A 24482-nucleotide genomic window follows, 5' to 3' on the forward strand; every position below is an offset into this window, starting at 1 on the left:
TCATGGAAATTGATAGGAATACAAGGTATAGATATGAGGATGATATCAAGTTAAAATAATATTGACCCTGTCTGGCATGGCTCAGTGGTTGAGCATCAGTCTATGATCCAGGGTCTGATTCCCAGTCAGGGCACATACCCGGGTTGTGGGCTCAATCCCCAATGGGGGACATGCAGGAGGCAGCCGATCAATGAGTCTCTCATCATTGATGTTTCTATTTCTCTCTCTTTCCCTCTTCCTCCCCCTTCCTCTCTCTGAAGTCAATAAAAAGATATTAAAATAATAATAATGATAATAGTATGGAAGCATAAGTATAGTACTTGAGTAAAGAGTGAGATTAGATTATATGCTTCATAAATACAAATAAAATATGTTAATAAGGAGTAGAAGCCTAAATATGGATTTCAAATGTGGATAAATATGTGAGTATTAATATACATTAATGAGTATTCTGAAAAAAAATTAAGTATATTTATTCTGTAATAAAACAGTTGTTTTAATTATCTATTTTGTGCCATTTTGAGGGGAACATATATAGCATTTCTTTATATAAACATTCTTAACATATTACTCTTTCAATATTTACTAATGAAAATTTGTAGTATAATTTCAGTCATTGTCTCTTTCCTAAAAATGGAATTAGTTTTATCTTATAGAAGACACATGTATCTAGCTAAGAATCTATAGCTGATGCCATTTTCTTAGAATAAGACCAATGTTGGCTTCTAAAATTGTTGTTTTAATTGTGATATGAGAAAAGGAGTATAAAAGTGTGATCATATGACAGTATGATACATCTTTAGTTTAAATTCCAAGAACTGACATATTTTGATACTTTCCATTTCATAAGAAAAATTTGCTGTTGGAAATGTTTGATACACTTAAAGTTCTAATACAACATTTTGGTATATTAGATTATTGTTTAGCTAAAGTTTATTTCTCCCCAATCCTGGTCTTCATAGAAAGAATACATCCTGTACTTACAGACGTTGAGCTTGGTCATGTGATTTGATTTTGTCGTTGTAGAATATGTGTAGAAATGATAGATGCTATTTTTGAGCGTAAGCATTAAGAGGCCTTGTATGATTTTGCTCACTCTCTAGGACCATCTGATCTCATCAATGCAATAAACCTCCTTTAGCCAGCTTGGTCCTCCAAAAAGAATACGAGATATTTGGAACTGACCTGAGTTCCACCCATGACTGGAGGCAAGTTCAGTCAAGCTTAGTTTAAATAAACTGAAATCCAACCAACCTATAAACATACAAGCAAGAAATAAATTTATTGTTTTATTCCATTAAGATTTTCATGTTATTTGTTACACATATTGTCAGACAATAGCTAAATTAAACAAACATACTATAATTTTGGCCTTGATATATTTTATTTATTTATATTGTTCAAAATATTACAGATGTCCTTTTTTCTCCCCATTGACCCCTTCCACCCTGCACCCCAGTCCCTCACCACACTATTGTCTGTGTTCTTGGCTTATGCATATATGCATATAAATTCTTTGGTTAATCGCTCCCCATGCCCCCCACCCCCGTATTTTATTTTTTAAATTTATTTTTGTTGTTGAGGGTATTACAGATGTATCCCATATTTCCCCCTTCATCCCTCTCTGCCCACCTTCCACCCCACCCTAGGCCTTCTCCTCACTATTGCCTGTGTCCATGGGCTATGCATGTGTGCATATAAATTCTTAGGTTATTCCCTTCCTGCACTGCCCACCACTTCTATCTGAAATCTGTCAGTCTGTTGCATGCTTCCATGTCTCTGAACCTATTTGTTCATCAGTTTATTTTGTTCATTTAATTCCACATATAAGTGAGACATGTTATATCTGTCATTCTCTTAATGGCTTATTTTGCTTAGCATAATAATCTCCAGGTCCCTCCATGCAGTCTCAAAGGGTAAGAGATCCTTCATTTTTACAGCCGCATAGTATTCCATTGAGCAAATGTACCATAGTGGGTTGTTTTGTTTTATTTTTACATTTCTTTTTTTTTTTTTTTTTATCCACTCATCTACTGGTGGGCATTTGGGCTGTTTCCAGCTCTTAGCTATTGTAAATAAGGCTGCTATGAACATAGGTGTGCATATATTATTTTTGATTGGTGTTTTGGGATTCTTATGATATATTTCCAGGACTAGAATAGCTGGGTCAAATGGTAGTCCCATTTTTAATATTTTGAGGAAACTACATGATGTTTTCCAAAGTGACTGCACCAGTCTGCATTCGCACCAGCAGACTACTAGGGTTCCCTCTTCTCCATATCCTTGCCATCACTTCCTTTGCTGATTTATTAAGGGTAGTCATTCATGCAGGTGTGAGGTGATATCTCATTGTTGTTTTAATTTGCATCTGTCTGATGATTAGACTTTGAGCATTTTTTCATATGTCTCTTGGTCATTTGTATGTCCTCTTTGGAGAAGTGACTATTAAGGTATTTTGCCCAGATTGTAATTGGATTGTCTTCCTTTTGTTGACTTATATGAGTTTTTAATATATTTTGGAAATTATCCCTTTATCAGATGTATCACTGAATATGTTTCCTATACAGCTGGTTCCCTTTTTATTTTGTTGATGGTTTCTTTTGCTCTGCAGAAGCTTTTTAGTTTGATGTAGTCCGATTGGTTTATTTTCTCCTTTGTTTCTCTTGCCATAGGAGATATAATGAAAATTCTGCTATGTGAGATGTCTGACATTTTACTGCCTATGATTTCTTTCAGGATTTTTATGGTTCTGTGACTTACATTTAAGTCTTATCCATTTTAAGTTTATTCTTCTCTATGGTGTAAATTGGTGATCTAGTTTAGTCTTTTTTGCATGTACCTGTCCAATTTTCCCACCACCATTTATTGAAGAGACTTTCTTTACTCTTGTCTCCTTTTCCAGATATCAATTGACCATATCAGCGTAGTTCAATTTCTAGGGTCTCTGTTCTCTTTCATTGATCTACATGCCTGTTCTTGTGCCAGTACCAAGTTGTTTTGGTTACAACGGCTCTGTAGTATAATTTGATATCTGGTATTGTGATGCCTTCAACTATGTTCTTCTTTCTCAAGATAGCTGTGGCTATTCCGGGTCTTTTTTTGTTCCATATAAATTTTTGGAATATTTGTTCTAGATCTGTGAAGTATTCTGATGGAATTTTAACATAGATTGTGTTGAATCTATAGATTGTTTGGAGTTGTATGGACATTTTAATTATGTTAATTATTCCAATCCATGGACATGGTATATGTTTCCACTTGTTTGTATTTTTTTTTTTTTTCAATGTCTTATAATTTTCTGAGTATAGGTCTTTTGCCTCCTTGGTTAAGTTTATTCCTAGGTATCTTATTTTCTTCATTGCAATGGTAAATGAGATTGTTTTTTTAGTTTCTCTTTCTGAGAGTTCATTATTGGTGCTTAAAAATGCCATTGATTTCTGGGTGTTAAATTTGTATCCTGCTATATTGCCAAATTCATTTATTAAGCCTAGTGGGTTTTTTGGTGGATTTTTTAAGGTTTTTTATGTACAATATCTTGTCACCTACGAATGATGACAATTTTACTTCCTCCTTTGCAATTTGGATGCCTTTCTCTTAATATATTTTATATTGCAATTTTCAATATAAATATTTGATAGAAAACAATATTAACAAAATCATAACATAACCTGATTTATAAAAAATGCTTAGAAAATGTATTTTACAATTTTGCATTGAGTAAATCCAACAGTCTTTTTTCTTAAGGTATCTGAGTAAAAACCAAATTGCTGTATCTATAATGATTAAGATTATATACAGCTGCATATAAGTGAAACCTAGCAAAACAGTAGGAGCTTAAATGAGATAATGTTTCTTTTTCTCTCACAAAAAATCAGTTTACACATCAGTAGTCCAGTGTTGGCATGTGCTCCACAGCACGATTAGAGACCTAAATTTAAATGTTTTTCCCTTGCTATCATAGAGCATGACCTTCATGCATGAGGTTATCTGATGTCCTAAGACAGCTGCTGGAACAGATGCCTTCACAAATGAATTGCAGGCCAGAATCAAGGATAAAGACAAAGTGTTTTTTAAATAATTTTTTGAAAAAATTAAAAATTAATAAATACCCTTCATAGCTGATTAAGCTGTCTTCACTAACCTCCATAGAAGGGCCATACAGCAACTCTACTTACATCTCACTAGCCAAGATTAGATCACATAACCACATCTTGTTTAAAGGGAGGCTCAGAAATGTAGCACAGTTAAATATGGAATTCTCTTGCTAAAGAATAAGGGGACTGGGGTGGGTTAGGAAATAGCAGTTCCAGTGACATTCCTCTGTTTGTTCACTAAGAAGAGATAATGTATTTCATTAGCCATAAAAGTTACAAAAGACTCATACTTTATATTTCAGGATAATTCAAAATCTGAATTTTTTAAAACTCAGAAAAAATGTACACAGAGTTTGAAAATACATTTCAACTGTGTTTGAATATGTTTTATATAATATTCTCATGTTCTTGTCCACCCTCCCTTCCACTCTCAGTTTAACACTGATGTTATATAAAGAGCTTGGTTCCTCATTATGTTTATTTTTGTGTGAACCTAGTTTGGTGTATTTGAATGAATTAATTAAATATATTAACCAATCCTGTTGTGCAATGTTTTCTGTGAAAATAAATATTGACATTTTATCCAAAATGCAGTAAGAGATACTAGCCTTTATTTACACATTTGTATAAGCATTGCTTGTTTCTCTTGATTTTTTCTTCTAACCCTATAATTTGAGAACACTTTGATGATTGACTTTTTATTACTGCCAGTAATCCTATTAAAACTATAGTGTACCAATATATTTTAATTTTATATCATTATTTTTTTCAATTACAGTTTACATTCGATATTATTTTGTATTAGTTTCAGGTGTACAGCTTAGTGATTAAACAATAATATTATCATTACAAACTTGTCCCCATTCCCTCTCTCCCTCTTCCCATCAATACTTCAAGTGCCCACCTGGCACAGTACATAGTTATTATAATATTATTGATTATAATCTCTATGCTGTACTTTACATCCTCAGGACTATTTTGTAACTACCAATTTATACTTCTTAATCTCTTCACTTTTTTCACCCAACCCCCAACCTCCTCCCTTGTGGCATCCATCAGTCTGTTCTCTGTATCTATAACTCTGTTTCTATTTTGTTTGTTGTTTATTTTGCTCTTTAGATCCTACATATAAGTGAAATCACATAATATTTTTCTCTATCTGACTTATTTCACTTAGCATAATATCCTCTAGTTCTATCCATGCAGTTGCAAATGATAAAATTCATTCTTTTTATGGCTCAGTGTGTGTGTGTGTGTGTGTGTGTGTGTGTGTGTGTGTGTGTGTGTGTGTGTATCACAGCTTTTTTTTATACGCTGGTCTTTTGATGGGCACTTGGGTTGCTTCCTTATCTTGACTATTGTAAATATTGCTGAAATCAACATAAGGGTGCATATATTCTTTTGAATTAGTGGTTTTGGATGTCTTCAAATACATACTGGGAAATGGAATAGCTGGTTGATACAGCAGTTCAATTTTTAAGTTTTTGAGGAGCCTCCATACTGTTTTCTGTAGTGTCTGTACCAATCTGCATTCCCACCAACAGTGCACGAGGGTTCCCTTTTCTCCACATCCTTGCCAACACTTGTTTGATGATTTATTGATGAAGTCATTCTGACAGGTGTGAGGTGATATATCAATGTAGTTTTAATTTCCATTTCTCTGATTATTAGTGAAATTGAGCACCTTTTTGTATTTCTATTGACCATCTGTTTTTCCTCTTTTTTAAATAGGTTTAATCTTTAATGTTGAAAGTATTACAGATGTCCCTCTTTTTCCTCTCCATTGGCCCCCTCCACCCTGTTCCTGTCTCTGGCCTTCCTCACACTATTGTTTGTCCATGGGCTATGAATATATGCATCTAAATTCTTCAATTAATCTCTTCCTGCCTTCCCCCCATTCATTCTGAGATATGTCAGCCTGTTGCATTTTCAATGTCTCTGAATCTGTTTTGTTCATCAGTGTATTTTGTTCATTATATTCTACATATAAGTGAGATCATGTGATATTTGCCTTTCCCTGACTGGCTTACTTTGCTTAACATAATACTCTCCAGGTTCCTACATGCTGTTCCAAAAGGTATGAGATCCTTCTTTTTACAGCTGCATAGTATTCCATGATGTAAATGTACCACATTGGTGAATACATAATTCCATTCAGTGGGTTGTCCTTTCATTTTGTTGATGGTTTCCTTTGTTGTGCATATCTTGGAAAAACTATAAAGAAAGAAGCTAGTTGAGTTGCTTAATTCCAATTTATTAGGACTAAAATCTACAATGAATTAATCTGTATATTGAGGTGTTCTTTCACCTGCTGATCCAAGCAAGACAAGAAAATAATTAGACTGTATTATTTCCAAATTTGATCGGAAACCAGTTTGTCTTCCATAGTAATATATCATTACCTGTTAAAGTATGATTATTTTTTTGTGATATACGTGGTTTCTTGGTTGGTTTCCGATGTAATTATTTTGTTTTAATGGATGAAAGTAATAAATGCATGGTTGAGGGGATATGCCAGTAGCACACACAAACTCTTCCCTGCAGCAATATTGAAATACCCTGTCACTTAATGATTTATATAACAGTTATGAGTACAGAACTCAGTGCACAAGAACATACATTCCCTGGAGTGCTGTAATAAAATTCAAAAGCAGAATCTGAATTCTCTTAAACTGTCAGAACTCACAAAATCAAAAGCTTTTTGTATGACTAACCCTCTTCCTACAGATAGATCAATTATCTTAGTCTATCATCTATTGCTATGTAATTCAGTTCAACATAACTAGGCCTTCCTTAGTTTAAAAATCCTTTATTACTTTTCTAAGGCAATGTGAATAAGGTACATATTTGTCAGAAAAAAAAATGTGAAAACAACACAGCAATTACAATAACAGGAAATGGAGGACAGTTATTAAGATTAAGTGGGTAGCCTTGAAATTGGACAATATTAGGTTCCTATATCATCTCTTTTGCTTCTTACCAGCCATGTGACCTGGGAAATTTTATCAATTCTTTAAATTTCAGTTGCCTTAACTGAAGAAATAAGGATAATAATACTAACTTCAATAGATCTTTATAAGGATTAAATGAAAAATAATTTGTAAAATCTTTAGTACAATGTTTGGCAAAAAGTTGGTAGTTATTTTTAATTTTTCTTAGTAATAAAAATACTTTAGTTGAGTATCCCCTACTATTATCCCAATCTGCAATTCCGTAAACTTTGGGAGATAAATCAAGTGTACTTTTAAAAGATCAGCCTTTCTGATGTCTGGTGGTTGAATTAAGGAACATACTATACAGAAGTCATCATTTAGACACCTTACTGGTTGGGATAACAATGAATTGGAGGAAGCCTGATTTAGAAGGATTTGTACTAAAATCACATAAGAGAATCTTCATATAAGTTCAATCTTTTCAGTTGACTTCTTAATTCTTATGTAAAGAACACTTTAGTTGTCAATATTGTTCTAGAAATTTAATTATAGTGTTGAAAAATGAATGTACTGTAACTACATTTTTATTTGTTTAAATAACTATTATGTTTCTTAAAAGAATCTTATACTCCATTTTTAGCAGAGTTGTCACTTGTTTCTTGAAAATTTATGTTTCCCATAATGGTACCATTTCCCCACAGGTAGAAATATGTAATCCCGACTGTGACCAAAGTGACAATTTTTCTGAGCCAGAAACCACCACATGCAGTTCTAATATACAGTAACACATTTACTTAAGTTTAGATAAGAACTTTTTTCAAATGTTCAAATTTTGTTCCCTTTTCAAACCTTAAAGTGTTTTATTATAATTACAGTATAAAAGGAAATCGATCTTATTATTTTAAAGTGTCCTATAATCAGGGAATTGCTTTTGTGTGATGAAATTGTCATTACTAGAATTTTATGTGTGTTCTACCCTTTAAATAAAAATATACTGTTTTTTATAATCTGTAGAAGATTACTTATTGCATCAAGATTTATCTGAACTTACCTCCATGTGCCTTATCTGTTACACATTAAACCTTATAAACTCAAAAAATCATAATTCTATAAACTATATTATTCAATATACTTTATAAATTCATGATTACAATCTATCATTAAAGTATTACTAACACCATAAAATAGAAAAAATATTTTATCTTATCTTCATAAAACTTAAGTATAAAGTTAAAAAGTGTTTTCTTGAGCATTTCTGAAGCTAAGTTTTAGCAATTACCTTTTAAATTCCATGTATGTCACAAAGGATCTAAAATGTTCATGCAGTGAGCAGGAAATGAAGGCTAGAAAGATTCATTTAAACATTCAATTTGTTCTGTATGTCTTCTGAGATACAAGATTTACCTTTTCTCTTCACTTTTATTATTTTACTTTTCCTGATATTTTTCTTTTAAAACACAGTAATTCTACACATTTTACTAAAATAGGTGAAAATATAATAATTTAGATAAAATTTAGTTAATTATGTAGCTGCCTCATTGAATTGTTTGGGATTAAACAAAGTATGACAAAAATGCCTAGAACAGATCCAAGCATATAGTAGTTACTCAATAAATACTAGCTATGTGAACCTGAGAAAAAAAGACACCTACTTAGAAGGGCTCCTGGTTGCTAACTGGGCTCAAATTAAAAACAACAATAACAACAAAGAAAACAGAACCTAGCAGCTGTATCTGCACAGGGACCTCTCACACAAACTGCACTTCATGGAGAGGCCATTGCTGGACTGCCTGCCTTCACTGTGTTTCTGCCACCTGAGCCAGCACTTAACAAGGAGCTCCTGGAATCCTATTTCAACCAATGGGACTGAGGCTTTCCTCATCCAGCTGGAGCTGCACAGCTCCAGCCATTCAGAGAAGCTCTATTCTGTTCAATCGGGGCAGTGCTTTCAGGGCTAATCATACTGCGAAGATTTGGAGTCCTCATTTGCATGAGGACAGACCTGTCAGGGCTCAAGGGCAGGGGCTTCTGTTCATATAAGCCAGCTCCTGTCTGGCTCAGGAGCACGCTTTGTTTTCACTGAATAATGAAGACTGCATCTCCCTGAGTGAGCTGAAAAACTGATGTCTCACCAGAGCAGAGTGAAGCAGACAGGCCCCAAGTAGAGCAAAGCCAAGTGGACATTGTGGAGTGGAGCTGACCAGAACAGTGCAGTGCAAAGCAGCCTGGCACTGAGGGAGGAGCAGAGCAGAGTTATATACCCAGAGAGGGGCCTGGCCCCAGGGCCACCTGGCTCAGCTATAACAAAATTGAACGTTTTCATTGAACAAAGTTTCCTTCTTGACTGCATCCCAAATTGGAGACTCCTGTTGGCGTTGAATTGGCACCAACAACCATTGGTTGACAGCTATATTTTAAATATTCTCATGTACCTCTTCTAATATATTTTAAACAGTCACATGAGGACTGTAAATGAAATAACATTTTAAAATGCACTAAGTAGTTAAGACTAGGTATAATGCTAGTCTTTGTTTTTAACCCATTCACTTAATGTTTAACTATTGTATAAACATTAAAAATTCTCAGGGTGCTAAAGGACTCCTCTTACACAAAGTTCTGTTCTAATATTTGTCTTAATTGTTTTGGCACTACCTTTTTTGATTTTAAATTAAAGCACCCTAATATATTTAGACAGTTTCAGGCTCCATTTTTCTTCTACTTGTATTTCTTCCACTTCTGTAATCACAGAGCAAGAATATTTCATTTGGTTGTGACTGAAAACTTTGTTCTATGTGCCTAATGTTAAGTTCTCATTTTTAAAAATCATTCTTAAAATATATTTGCAAGGTGTTTCATTTTTACACCAGTGATGTTTACCAGAGTCTTCCCCTGCATCTCCAGTTCACATCCCTGCAGACAGCAGTGGCTCACTAAGGTAGACCAGGAAAGGAAACTTCCAAAGTGCGAGAAAAACAGAAGTCCATGGAAGCTGCGGGCTCACTCAATGCTGTCTTTATCTGAGGTCTGATACTTTGTACCTTTTTGTAATCAGTTAACTATTTGCTTTTAGGATCATAAATTAGAAATAGTATAAGGAATAACATTCAAGACACTCAAAGCTAAATGGAGATTTAGTGTACTATGTAAGTTAAAAACTTTGAACTATGCATTTAAAAAATTTTTTGTAATTCTATTTTATCAGATGCTTTATCATTATTTAAAATTACAATAAAAGAGGCTGAGGTTTATGATCAAAGAAGGTGAAAACACACAAACACAAGCTAGTACAAAACTAAAAAATGGCAAATGAACTTTGAAACAATTTTATAAAATCTAAGCAAAAACAGTAGCCTTGAAAGCTTAGGCTTTAAATCAAATGGGAGTTTGTGGGATGGGAAGTGGGCAGGAGGCGGTTGCGAGAGAAAAAGTGTTGAGTTACAAAAGCCTTTGTGTCAAGAATAAAAATGCTGGGACAAATTTTAATGCAAATACACAGAATGATGAGGCATGAGGAATATTTTTGTAAAAGTGAGAGAAGAGTAATAGAATAAGCCCTAGAAGTTCCCTGAGAGAGGCACCTAAACCCACTTGAATAGGAACAGTGTGGGCTCGCCTCCCGCACATAGCTCAGGGAGACTGCAAAACTTTCCCAGGAGCTCAGTCCTGCTGGGGAGCCCTTGAGTAGCAAAGCAGCACAATTGAGGCTGATTTTCAGAGACTGGAGCCTGGCTGGTGTTTTGCTTCACTGCCTGCTGGAGAAGCAGTCAGGATTCACCACCAACCCTCCTAAAAGGGTAGAAATAGTGCTCTTAGATGCAAAGAACCTGTGCTTGTCTAAGAAAGATGCAGACTGAATAGAAATATTGACCAAGGGGAAGGCAGTCCTGAAGACAGAAACAAAAGACATTAGCACAGGACAAGAAAGGCCCAATGAAGCTGACTAAGTCTGAGAGAATGTCAGCAGGAAACAAATAACCCAAGCACCAGACGTTGACAGGAACATCGAGCTGGGGGGTGGGATTTCTCTGCCCCTGCCCCAATGTAAGTACTTCCCCAGGTAGCACCCAGTACTCCAAGTGATTGAATTTAAACTTGAGTTTATCAAGTTCAAATCTTAAACACATTGAGTTTAACTTGAATTGGCAAGAATCATCAGAAATGAATTAAGTCAAATTCAATTTTAGAAAAATAAAGAATATTCTATTTTTAGGAGAAGCAAATGGGTGGTTATAAAATTCACACATTTTCTAATTACTACTGAATATAGCTAATACTCCTCGAAGTCATGCTGTAACATTATTCTGAGCCTCACCCTCAGAAATCAGTTTCTAGACATTGTATATATTTCAAGCTGTCAAACTCAATGTTCAGAAAAATTATGGTTCATTTCTTTTCCAAATATTGGAAATATTAGTCAAATAGTTTCTCCTTTAAATAAGATGTTTAGACTAAAAAATAGCTCATTTTACTTTGGTCCATACTTTATAACTCACTTCGTTGTTGCTGTTAATACTGCTATAGTTGTCTCTACTGCTATTTAATATAATACCAGAGGAGCTGCTAGTCATGCATAATCTCACCACCTAACACAGCTATTTTTATTTTGAATAACTTCTCAAAGGTTTATGTATGTTGCACAGCTGCAACCAAGTTGTTTACATTTTGTACTCGGCTACATTAACTTTACATTATATCCTACACATTTTCCATGTTTCTACATAGTGTTATAATTATAATAACATACATCATACTGATGAACCATAATTACTTAAATAATTTTTAATTAAGTATCCCGACTATTAACTTGGATCCCTACTAGGTAGCATTTAATATTTTGTTTATGGATGTCTAAATTTAAAGTATGCACAAATATATACATTCCTTTATTTATGTTAAATAATGAGGATGTATCTGAAGTCAAAAGACTTTAGTGTCACTGTGGCTGTTACTGAATTTTACTGAAAATACCAGGTCATTTGTGCTGAAAGACAGAACTGCTACAGTTCTTCAATCCCAGTACGCTTTTTTAATATTCCATATTTAGAATCAATTATATGCTAGTTATTAAAATGAACTTGCCAGCATCTAGACAGTAAAGTTATTTAACAGATATCATTGTCTGTGTATATATAAACTTTATTCTCTATAGATATCTGTCTACCTAATTGTCACCACAGTTGCATTATTCGCATTCTCTGAATTCTAATTTAAACATAAATCCCAAAATTCTTTCTAAAAACCTTTAATATGCAGTATGATTACACTGAGAGACAAAAGATATTCTGTACTTTACAATGACCTATCATGTTTGTGACAATGCAAATGCAGAGAGAAACAAATGTTGCCCACATACCTCAGGAGATAGCACAAAATTTCAAAGTTAGTAGATGTTGATATAATCTACTGAAGGATTGGTCATAAATCAATCTGTCAAAAGTGTCAAGCTAGCTTCAAGAAAAGCTACTTAACTTTAACTTAGACATAAAAAAATAATACAGCTTCCAAAGAAGAATGGGAAACAAAAAATATTAAACATCTGTATATCTAAAAACATATACTGTCACTTCTAAGGGCATTAATATCATGAGCAAAGAATGAAAACCAAAATATTTCCGGGGATTGAAAAAGTGACTCTAATTTAGAAAAATTTATGCTGAATGTGAAGCAAATGAGGCTCAAATTTGTAGCAATGATAGAAGAAAGGGTATGTAATTAAATGGATAAGTGATGCTCTTATTAGTTAGTGGTAAGTAGAAATAAGATACATTTAATGCCATGTTACCTATTATCCCTTTACCCCCTAATATGTTATTAAACTAGCAGTGCATCTTAAGACCCATGTCACTTTTATTTGAGGTTATAAGGCAATTGGATTCTAACCCATTAAAATGTTATCTTAGCTAGTTTATACTCTGTGGGATAATCATAAAAGTATAGATTAGGTTCTGTAATACCTGGGTTTTTAAGATCAGTTATCATTTTTACTAGCAGTGTGGCTGGTAAATATGAATGGAAGCTTACTCTTATAAGGTTACTTCACAGTAAATGGAACACATGTGGGTATGCCTGGTATTTGGTTGGTGCACTCTCCTTTAGGTTCTCACTGAAAGTGCTGAAAAAGGTTTGCAGCCCAGAAGGAAAGGAAAAAATGGCAGGTTTTTTTTTTTTTCTTCTTTCACATTTCAGAATCTGTTGCAGCCTTCTGTCTGCCTGAAGGAGCTAATTTTATTCCTGTTAAAATAAAAAATAAATAATATGATTTCTCCTTCTGAAACCTTTGCAAGAATATCCTCAGTGGTAAAGACAGCAAAATGCAGCTTTTCATAAAATGCTTCCGAGTAGATTTTTAGGTTTTGAAGCTACCCCCTAAATCATATGAAAGGAATATATCTCCAAGAAAAATAAAAAGTTAAATAAAAAAAAATTAAAAATAGAAATTTTTAAAATGTTCAACACATTACTTTGAAATCTACACGCTAATGGGTGTGATCTGGGGCTGTCATTTCCAGTTATGCTTTCTGTCCTATGTTCTCTGAGGTTTTGTGGTATTACCTCCAAACAGTGGACTAATAGTGCATTTTCTTAGTCTATGTGCAAACATTGCATCTAGTTTTTGCGTTTTTACATTTGCACAGATCACTGAGATACAATGTGAAGTATTTAATTGCTCAATCCTCAACTGCTGAAGTATATGCTTTCATCAAAGTCTTAAAGACTTGGGATCAAAGTCATTGCTTTTTCAATACACATGTGAAGTTATGTACTCCAGAGTGTATGATAAGTTTAATGACAATAATGTACCTGCTAACTAAAATTACTCTCATTGTCACAACAGAATACCCACCTCCTCCCCTTGGGATGTACTACAAATACTGTGTAGTATTAAACTTATATTAACATTCAGAACAGTACAACTTGATTAAACCTGTGAGCCTTTAGGTAATAGTAAAATATCAAATTATTCTGTATATGTTTTTGTGAGTTTAAACTACTTTTATCTATCTTTTGAAACAACAGAATTTTGCCTTTAGTCAAGACATCTTATTTTAAAATCTAAAAACAGTGAAATAAATTATCATTCACATTATATTATAGAATCTTTAGCCTTGAAAACTGAGAGAAACTTGGTAGTATACAGCATCAACTATGCATGAGTAAAGTACTTACTGTGCAATTAAGTTCTATGTCCATTTTCACCAGTGTATTTAAATTCAGTGATTGTATGTGGTTATTACTAACAAAGTTGGGTTTCATGCTGCACTCCTTGGGGTCAGTTAAATATATACTATGCTTGAATTTAATCTCATCACATCTTTACCAAATTAATGAGCAGACACTGTAGGTATAACAATTAATAAGAAATGGTTTCTGCCTTAGAATCTATATGCAAAAAACACTATAACAGTATTATAAGTAAATTGGCTCTGGTAAAAAAATTAAAGGAGAGATAAATTCTAGGAAGTCAAGGAGAAAGTGATGCCAGAAAGAGTAATTTTGGGTGTAACCAAATTTTTCAGATGCTACTCTCAATCTGTACAACATTAAGAGAATTACATTAACTTTCCTCTGCCTCAGTTTCCTCATTTATAAAACAGGGCTAGTATTAGTTTCTTCCTACCAGGAGTCATGACAGATTACATACAATAATAAATATTGTACAGTTAACATAGTGCTGGCACATAGTAAGGACTTATGTATGCAGTAGGGTTTTCTTGTTTTTAACTATCTGACCTGAAGATACAAGTTAAGGAGCAATCAATGTTGAGGTGTTAGAAGAAGCCATTAGTATTAATGAGGTAGTGTAGCAAGACTGAACTGTGCCCCCCCAAATGTAACTCCCCAAATGTAGCTCCTGCATACAAATTGTCTTATAAAGTTTTTTTTTAATTATATATTTTTAAAATTTTATCTTTATTGTTGAAAGTATTACAGATGTCCCCTTTTTTCCCCATTGACTCCCCTCCTCCCCACTTCTGTCCCCTCTCCAGGCCTTCACTCCTGTGTCCATGGGTTATGCATATATGCATATAAGTTCATTGGTTGATCTCTCCCTCCACTACACTTCCCTCTGAGAATCCTCAGTCTGTTGCATGCTTCCATGTGTCTAAATCTATTTTTGAGAATTTAGAGAAAAAGGAACCCTAGTACACTGTTGGTGAGAATACAGACTGGTACAGCCACTATGGAAAACTATGGAGTTGCCTCAAAAAATTAAAAATGGAACTACCATTTGACCCAGTGATCCCACTTCTAGGAATATATCCTAAGCAGTCTGAAACACAAATCAGAAAGAATACGTGAACATAAGAGTTCATAGCAGCATTATTTACAGTAGCTAAGATCTGTAAACAGCCCAAGTGCTCATCATTACAGAGTGGATAAAAAGCTGTGGGACATTTACACCATGGAATACTCTGCAGCTATAAAAAAGAAGGATCTCTTATCCTCTGGGTCAGCATGGAGGGAACTGTAGATTATTATGCTAAGTGAAATAAGCCAGTCAGAGAAAGACAAGTATCACATGATCTCACTTATATGTGGAATCTAATGAACAAAATAAACTGACAAAATAAAGTTATATTGCATATATATATGTGTGTATTACATATATATATATATATTATATATAATATATATTACATATATGTGTGTGTGTATATATATATTTCTAGGCCTCTTTGAAGCAGAAATATTGGTGGTTAAGAGCTGGAATTTGTCCCATGACTCTCCGGCATGCCTAAATATGAGGACCATAAATACAGAGTATCAAAAAAATCACATATAAAATCCCGAACACCACCCACGTTTAGAACTCAGAAAAAGGAAAAGGAGTTCTGTAAGAGAATGAGGAGCAGCCACAGATGTAGATGTAGGAAGCAATTCAAGAGAGCACTGTCTTAGAATTCAAGAAATAAAGAATTTAAGAAAATCCACCATTGCCTATCTCTTATTCTACAATTTTCTGAAAAACAAAGAGAAATATTACAGGCATCCCAGTCAGCAACCATTTGCACACGCCCAGTGCCCCAGCACCAGAAAAATTCCTTTCTTTACCCCTCACAGCTCCATCTCCTCGTCTTGATGTTCTCTTTACCCACGTGACCAGTATCTCGAACATAGTGTTTACTATTCTCTGTATTTCTTTATACATATATATTTCTCTTCAAAATTCGTGCTTTAAACTTAAATTTTACAATATTCCTGCTTCAAAATTAAGTTTAGCTGAATATTACTTTTGTAAAACTTAGCCATGATGATGTGTGTAGCTTGAGTTCACTTTTCATGCTGTATCTTGTGTTACATTTTATGAAGAGTCTACAGTCTGATTATTCTATCTCTTATTGATGTTTAAATTATTTTCTGTTTTCTATGTCATGAGTATTCCTGTTTCCTTGTGTACAAGAATTTATCTGTTCTTATGGTAATATATTTTTATTGACAAATTGCTCTCCATACTTATACCACTTTACATAGTCATCAAGGCTATATTTTTAGATGGCAGTTTTCTGTGGATCTCTTGATTTTTTTGCATATCATTGTGCAGAGACACTGTCTTTTTATTTCAGCCTCTCTTTTCAAGTTCATTTGCATAGCAAACATCCTAAGAATATAGACATAGTGTCTCCCTCTGGAATTTAAGGAAAGTCTGTTCAGTGTCTAGTGCAATAAATATAATGTCTCGCTCTTACATGATGCCGGAGCAGGTTTGGTTACTATCAATTACAAAATACTAAGCTTTCTTAAGTTCAGGGTTTCTCAGAAGTGATACAAACCCAAGTTCTTTGTAAAATCCACTGGGCACTTCTGCATCACCCCTGTAGGATTTGGGAGGCAAGGGGAACCAATGTGAATGTGAAGCTTACGCTTTCCGTTTATGTTGATGTACAAAGATCAGATACATATTATACAGCAACTATACTTGTAATAGTTACATAAATAAAAGGAAAAGGAAAATGTATGCAAAGAACAGGAATTTATAAAAGTAGCACAACAGAATTCTTTTAGATTTTATTCTTTTAGAGTAGTTTTAGGTGCATAGCAATAATCAAGCAGAATGTACAATGGTTTCCCATATATATCCCAACACGTGCACAGCCTTCCATAAAATCAGCGTCCTCTACCCGAGTTGTATGTGTATTAAAACTGATGAACCTACATTGACCCATCATTATCAGCCAAAGCCCATAGCTTACATTATGGTAAAGTCATGGTATTTTACATACAATAGCTTTGGGAAAATTTATAAATACACATATTCACCATTATTTTATCACGCAGAGTAGTTTTATCACCCTAAAAATCCTCTGTGCTCAGTTTACTCATCCTTCTGTCTCCCCTAGCTCCTGGTAACTACTAATCTTTTTACTGTCTCCATACTTTTGCATTTCCCAGAATGTCATACAACTGGAATCATAGAGAATGTAGCCTTTTCAGATTGGTTTATTGTATTTATTAATATGCATTTAGGCTTCCTCCATGTCTTTTCATGGCTTGAAAACTCATTTCTTGTTAGCACTAAATAATATTCCATTGTCTGGTTGTAGCCCTATTTATTTTTCGTCTTAGCTGCTGAAGGACATCTTGGTTGCCTCCAAGTTTGGGCAATTAGAAAGCTTCTATAAATGTCCAAGAGCAGATTTTTCTGTGGACATAAGTTTTCACCTCCTATGGGTAAATACCAAGGAGCACAATCACTGGGTCATATGGGAAGAGCGTATTTAGTTTTGTAAAATAAACCACCAAACTATCCTCCAAAGGTGGCTGTACTGTTTTACATCCCCACCAACAGTGAATATGATTTCCTAGTTGTCTACATCCTTGCCAGCATTTCATGTTGTCCATGTTTGGACTTTGAGTATTTTAATGTGTGTAGGGGTAACTCAATTTTGTTTTAATTTGCATTTCTCTGATGACATATAACGTGAAGCATCTTTTTTGTTAAAAATCTGTGGCCCATTGTTTAAATGTTGTTGTTTTTTGTTTTTTTCCTATTGTTAAATTTTAAGAGATCTTTATATCTATATTTTGGATAATAGTTCCTTATCAGTGTATTTTTGCAAATGTTTTCCTCCAGTCTGTGGCTTTTCTTCCATCCTCATGATAATGTCTTTGGTAGACTAAGAAATTTTTAAGCTAAAGAAGTCCAATTTATTATTTCTTTCATGAATTGTGCTTTTGGTGTTGTATCTAAAAGTCATTGCCAAGCCCAAGGCCTGCTAGATTTTCTATGTTGTCTTCTAGGAGTTTTGTAGTGTAGTGTTTTCCTTGAAGGTCTGTGATTCATTTTGAGTTAAATGTTGTGAAGAGTGTAATGTCTGTGCCTAGATTCAATATTTTGCATGTGATTGCCAGTGTTCTAGCAAAATTGCTGAAAAGACTGTCTTTGCTCAATTGTATTTTCTTTGCCAAAGATGAGTTGGCTATAAATAAATTAAGAAGTAAATTTATCTCTCCAAGTCTCAAAATTGAGGTTTCAATAGACTTCAATAGACCATTGTTGTAGATCTTTCTGACTCTTTTTTTAAAAATGTATCTTTATTGATTTCAGAGAGAGAAAGGGAGAGAGAGAGATAGAAACATCAATGATGAAAGAGTCATTAACCGGTTGCCTCCTGCACGCCCCCAACTGGGAATGGAGCCCGCAACCTGGGCAGGTGCCCTGATCGGGTATCGAACCTCGATCTCCTGGATCCTAGGTCAATGCTCAACAGCTGAGCTATGGCCCGCTAGGCTCTTAATTACTCTTAATATTAGATGACATATTAAATCTGTTTATATGCCAGGCTATTCTGTGATAATTTGGTAATTATATGCAAACATCTGCAACATTTGTTGCTTATTATAAAAATGTACTCTTTTGAACTTTGATAAAATGTATTTATAATATTAGCTTTCTTATTTAATAAAGTTTCAGAATGTTTTTCCCCCACTTGGTTACAACACAATCAAGTACCTCAGAATAAAATACTGGGAACATTATTGCATAACTATTTTGATTTCAGGCTGGACAACAGCGTTGGTGGGAACAGGAGATTAAAATAAATGGAAATATTCAAAAAGGAGAATTAATTACATATAATTTGACTGAGTTAATTAAACCAGAAGCTTATGAAGTTCGGCTAACACCTCTCACCAAATTTGGCGAAGGGGATTCAACAATTCGTGTCATCAAATATAGTGGTAAGTAGCCTTTTATTTAAAAGTATTTATTTTTATGCTAGTCTTTCTGAAATAAGCAGCTTGCTGCTATCTACCGAATTTAAACACAACCTAAAATTTAGCCAAGTGAACAAAAATACCCTACAAAACTTAATCATAAATGGTAATATTTTATTACAAATGTAGAGAGGTAGAATAATGTTTTAGTTAACATTAAACCTATGTAATAATGTTAGCAATATCCCTTTATTTTCTATCCCATAAGTTATGATGCAATATTTCTGAATTTCTAATTTTTCAAGTTCTTAATGGCTTAGAAATTTATATCATTGAAAAGTTAGCAAATGTGATCAAAATGTGTGTTTTTTAATTTTTTAAAACTAATGGACTTTATTTTTTGGAATAGTTTTAGGGTTACATAAAATTGAGAAGTATAGAGAGCTCTTATATATGTCCTCTCCCCGACATAATTTTCCCTATTTTTAACAGCTAACATTAGAATCAACAACTGTTACAATTGGTTAATCAATATTGACATTTTATTATTAGAGTAAATAGTTTATATTAGGGTTTATTATTTGTGTTTACAATTGTATGGATTCTGACAAGTGTGTGATGTTACTTATCCACCATTACAGAACCACACAAAATAGTTTTCACTCCCCTAAAAATTCACTCTGCTCCATCTATTTGCTTCTCTATTCTTCCTCTAACCTTCTGAACCACTGATTCATTTTTTATTATCTACCTTTTTGCCTTTTCCAAAACATTGGAATTATACACCACACAGTCTTTTCAAATTGGCTTATTTCACTGAACAATACACACTTAAGTTTTTCCAAGTCCTTTATAGCTTGAAAACTTATTTCATTTTCTTGTTGAATAATGTCCCATTGTATAAGTGTTACAGTTTCTTCATCCACTCACCTATTGCTGAAGGAGATCTAGGTAGACGCTTTTGGTCATTATTTTCTTTTAGATTGCTAATGTTAAAAATATCTGAATGCTCATGTGTGTCTGTATGTTAGAGTGTACCTTATTAACAATAAGCATTTAATATTTCTGCACTATTTACATGTCCTACTTGACAAAAATTAAAATTGCTATAAAACTTTAAAAAATAAAAATAGTGATCAAAAACTTTATCTAAAAAGTGGAAACAACGGCAATGACTAGCTTCAGAACTGTTCAAGTATTTTCAGGGTTGAGTGAATCAGTGGCAATATATTTCATATTTTATTTCATTAATCCAGTTAAATATTATTTTCTTTTTGTTATTATCAGAGTTTGACTTAAAAAGATAATAAAATGTAATTTTTTTGTAGTTGAAGGTCTCTATTCTGTCTAACATTAAGTATATTTTTCCTACTTATGAAAGAGTGAATATTGTCAAAAATAAGAACTAAAGTTAAACTACTGACTCATTAAAGCTTCTTTTTCATATTAAACCACTCTTTTTTCTTCATTCTTTTCTCATTAGTCAGAGTATATTGGGCCTGATGTTCAACTTTCATTAAAAGATTAAGATACACAGGTTGGGGCAAAAGTAGGTTTACAGTTTTTCATGTGGAAAATAATACAATAATTAATAATACAAGAATAAATTGTGTTTTGCATACTCACAACTGTAAACCTACATTTTTCCCACCCTGTGTAATGTAGAGTGGAACATTCATTAAAGATTGAGGAATGTAAAAGCATTAGAATCGCTGCGTATCTTTTTTTTTAAAATGTGGTCCTTTAAAAATATACCTTTTATGTTAGTGATATAAATATTATGCAGAATAATTGTTATTTTTTAATCACTTCCATGATTCCATTGGTCAGAGAACTAGATAGCATCCCAGTATATTTTTCTAAAGTTTGTAAAATATGAATCATTATCTCCTATCTTTATTTTACTTTATTTTTAAATTAAATTTACTGGGGTGACATTGGTTAATAAGATCATATAGATTTTAAGTTTACATTTCTATTATACATGATCTCTATATTGCATTGTGTGTCCCCCACTTAAAGGGGGTGGGAAATAGTAAAGGGTAAAGGGAACCAAATATAAGGTGACAGAAGGTAATTGGACTTTGGGTAGTGGGCACATAATGCAACATCTCCTCTTATCTAATGTTTATTTTCCTTGCCCCTGAGTTATAAAACTCTAGACTATTTAACATGGAGGGTTATTAGAAACTATGTATTAATATTTATTTCTTTAAAAGATGAATATATTAGAATCCAAGAAGTTTTGGTGTCTTATAAAGTTAAACAATTATGAAATGATAAACTCTGAAGAGAACTAGGGCTTGTCACTCAGTGACAGAGTATCTATGCTTTCTTGCTTAGTTTTGAAATTATTATGACTTATTAAAGAGATATAGAAAAAAAACTTTCTGAACTCAGTAGTTCTTATTGAAAAATATGAGACAACAAACTAAAATGAAAAATAAATCTGGAAAATAAATATTATGTTTAGTTTCAGTTTTCTTTATCTTTGCATTCTGAAGCATACTTATTAAAATTATAAATATTTTCATTAAAATTTACTAATTTTATATAATACAGAAATGGGTAAAATATATTTTAATGGTATATAGCCATTTATATGAAATTAGACATGTAAGTTCCATTGAAAGAAGAAAAATAAATTCATCTCAATACTCAAAACTTAGAATGGCAAATTTTCACAAGGGTAATTGTGCTACTTATAGTAACTTTGTTGACTAAAATTATCATAGGAGTACCCAATTAAAATTCAGTCTCTTTCCTCATAGACATAGAGAGTTGACTGGTGGTTGTCAGAGGGGCAGGAAGTTGGGAGACTGGGTGAAAAGGTGAAGAGATTAAGTACAAATTGGTAGTTACAAAATAGTCACAGGAATGTAAAGTACAGCATAGGGAATATAGTCATTAATATTGTGATAACTATGTATGGTGCCAGGTGGGTACTGAAAATATTGGGAAAGACACTTTTTAAGGTATATGATTGGGTAACCACTATGCTGTAGGCCTTAAACCAATACAAAATAATATTAAAAGTAAGCAACAATTAAAAGATTAATTAATTAATTAATTAAAATAAAAATTCAGTCTGATCGGAGGTTACTTGTAGTTGCTACATATTTCTTAGAATTAAATTATAATTCAGAAATGCTTGCTTCTTTGAAAGATAATACATAGACAATTTTATATTATTTTAATTATGAAATAATTTTAATTTTTATAAATTAATTTTCAAATTAAAATACATTGATATTTTGCAAGAAAAATAATTATGTTTTCTCCACTTCAATGGAACTAGTAAATGTATAGTCCCTTTTGCATGTTATTTATTTCATAATTTTTAATGAGGAATACAGAATAAGAAAAACAGTTAATGAGAATGATCTGTCTTCTGTATATGGATAGCAAAAGTATGTAATTGAAAAACTGACCCTTTTGTTAAATTGATCTCAATGTACTAATGTAACAATTATATATGAACATGTTTTGTGCATGTGTACGCATTTATTGACTTTCATACTTAACTAATAATGTCCCAAATTTAACATAAGTGGTTAATATCAAACACTAGAAATTAACAACAAAATACATAAACTTTTGCAGGTTAGAATAACTGCCCATTGTAATCTTGGGAGTGTACAATAATGCTGTCCTTCATTCAGAATGGAATTTTCTTTCTGAGTGATAAATGATTAATCAATATATACAGAAACCATTTTGTCTTTTAGGTTAGATATATTTTTGCTGTTGTTTCAGTTAGATATCAATTGTAGCCCTGGCAGGTGTGGCTCAGGTTGTTGGTTCAATTCCTGGTCAGGGCACATGCTTGGGTTGTAGGCTTGATCCTGGGTAGAGAGTGTGCAAGATTGATGTTTTTCTCCCTTCCTCTCTCTAAAATAAAAATCAATAAAATTCGTGTGTGTGTGTGTGTGTGTGTGTGTGTGTGTGTGTGTGTGTAAAGAAATCAATTGGTACTTGTTTTGTGAACACAGTTTTTTAAGAAATATTTCTTCTGGTGTACAAAAATGCAAAGATGTTGCTTAGCATTTGAAAACTCTGTTTTTGTGTACACATTTGTATGAATGTAATTAACCAAAGAAGCATTGAAGTGACTATTTGTTTTAGGACACATATATGATGTGATATGAGGATTGCTTTATTTTCATATACATGGTGTTATTTTCAGCAGAAGTAAATAACAGCCAAACAACTAAGGTGTAATCTGTTGGATAATTGCTTTCAGTATTAAAATATCTAGATTATATGTTGGCCTACTGTCAGCCTCATTTTTGATTTCTGTGTTTTCCTTAGCTCTAGTTAAGATATAAAAGGTCAGCAACTCCATTTTTTGGAAAATGACAAGTTCCACATGCTATTAAACATTGATCTTTGGGTACTTTCAGACTGTTATTGCTGAACAGTAGGGTCTATTCAATCCCCTAGAATAAAATGGATTGCAGACATAACTCTCTGTGGTCACAGTGGGGAAGATCATTAAGTTTTGGTAAAGAACTATGAGACACTGATTAGACTTTTATTGATAAAAGACATTTAAGCCATGCTAACATTATTTTTTGCTTTCTTTGTAGCTCCTGTTAATCCTCATTTGAGTAAGTATATTTTCACAATAAAAACGGCATTGTATTTCACAATTAAGAGGAATAGAAAATGCATAAACATACAAATACTATTTAGCAACTACTGTTATTTGGTTTTAAATAGGCTGGCTTTGAATCAGCAAAACCAGCATTAAATGCGAATTTTAAGTTTCAAAGGATATTAGCATAAAGACAAATTATTCAATATTGATATTGATTTTTATAAATTTTTCTAAACATGGAGCATTTACTCCAACCTGCTTAATGTTTGTTATTTGTGTAACTGTGGAATTATTATTTTCTTTTGAGGTATTACATATCATTTTTATTGCTATTATTTTTCTTTAATTTTCCGTTTTTGGTTTTTATATTCCACTCATAAAATACTATTTTTATTTAGACAATTCTATTTGAATGGTTTAATCAAGATTTTTCATGGAGCCCTGGCTAGATGGCTCCGTTGCTTGGAGTGGCATCCCATCCCATACACCAAAAGGTTGTGGGCTCTATTCCTGGTCAAGGCACATACCTAGGTTGCAAGTTCGGTCCCCACCAGGGCACAAATGGGAGGCAATCTATCAGTTTCTCTTTTACATAGATGTTTCTCTCTCCCCTTTCCTCCCTCTCACTAAAGTCAATATAAACATATCCTCTGATGAGGAATGGAAGACAAAAAATATTTTTCATGGATCACTATTCTG

At 33.1% G+C, this 24482-nt stretch overlaps 1 protein-coding gene across 1 annotated transcript in view; it reads left to right on the forward strand.

Moving 5' to 3' along the window:
• MDGA2 (MAM domain containing glycosylphosphatidylinositol anchor 2) overlaps window positions 1–24482 on the forward strand; it is an 826450-nt gene that overhangs the window by 763705 nt on the left and 38263 nt on the right. The window contains exons 11-12 of the mRNA XM_087824881.1: window positions 19030–19207; window positions 23773–23793. Coding sequence (XP_087681007.1) covers window positions 19030–19207; window positions 23773–23793 — 199 coding nt within the window. The remainder of the gene's footprint in view (window positions 1–19029; window positions 19208–23772; window positions 23794–24482) is intronic.

The sequence above is a fragment of the Miniopterus natalensis genome, chromosome 1, assembly GCF_054644295.1.
Source record: "Miniopterus natalensis isolate mMinNat1 chromosome 1, mMinNat1.hap1, whole genome shotgun sequence".
In the NCBI taxonomy this organism is placed as follows: Eukaryota; Metazoa; Chordata; class Mammalia; order Chiroptera; family Miniopteridae; genus Miniopterus; species Miniopterus natalensis.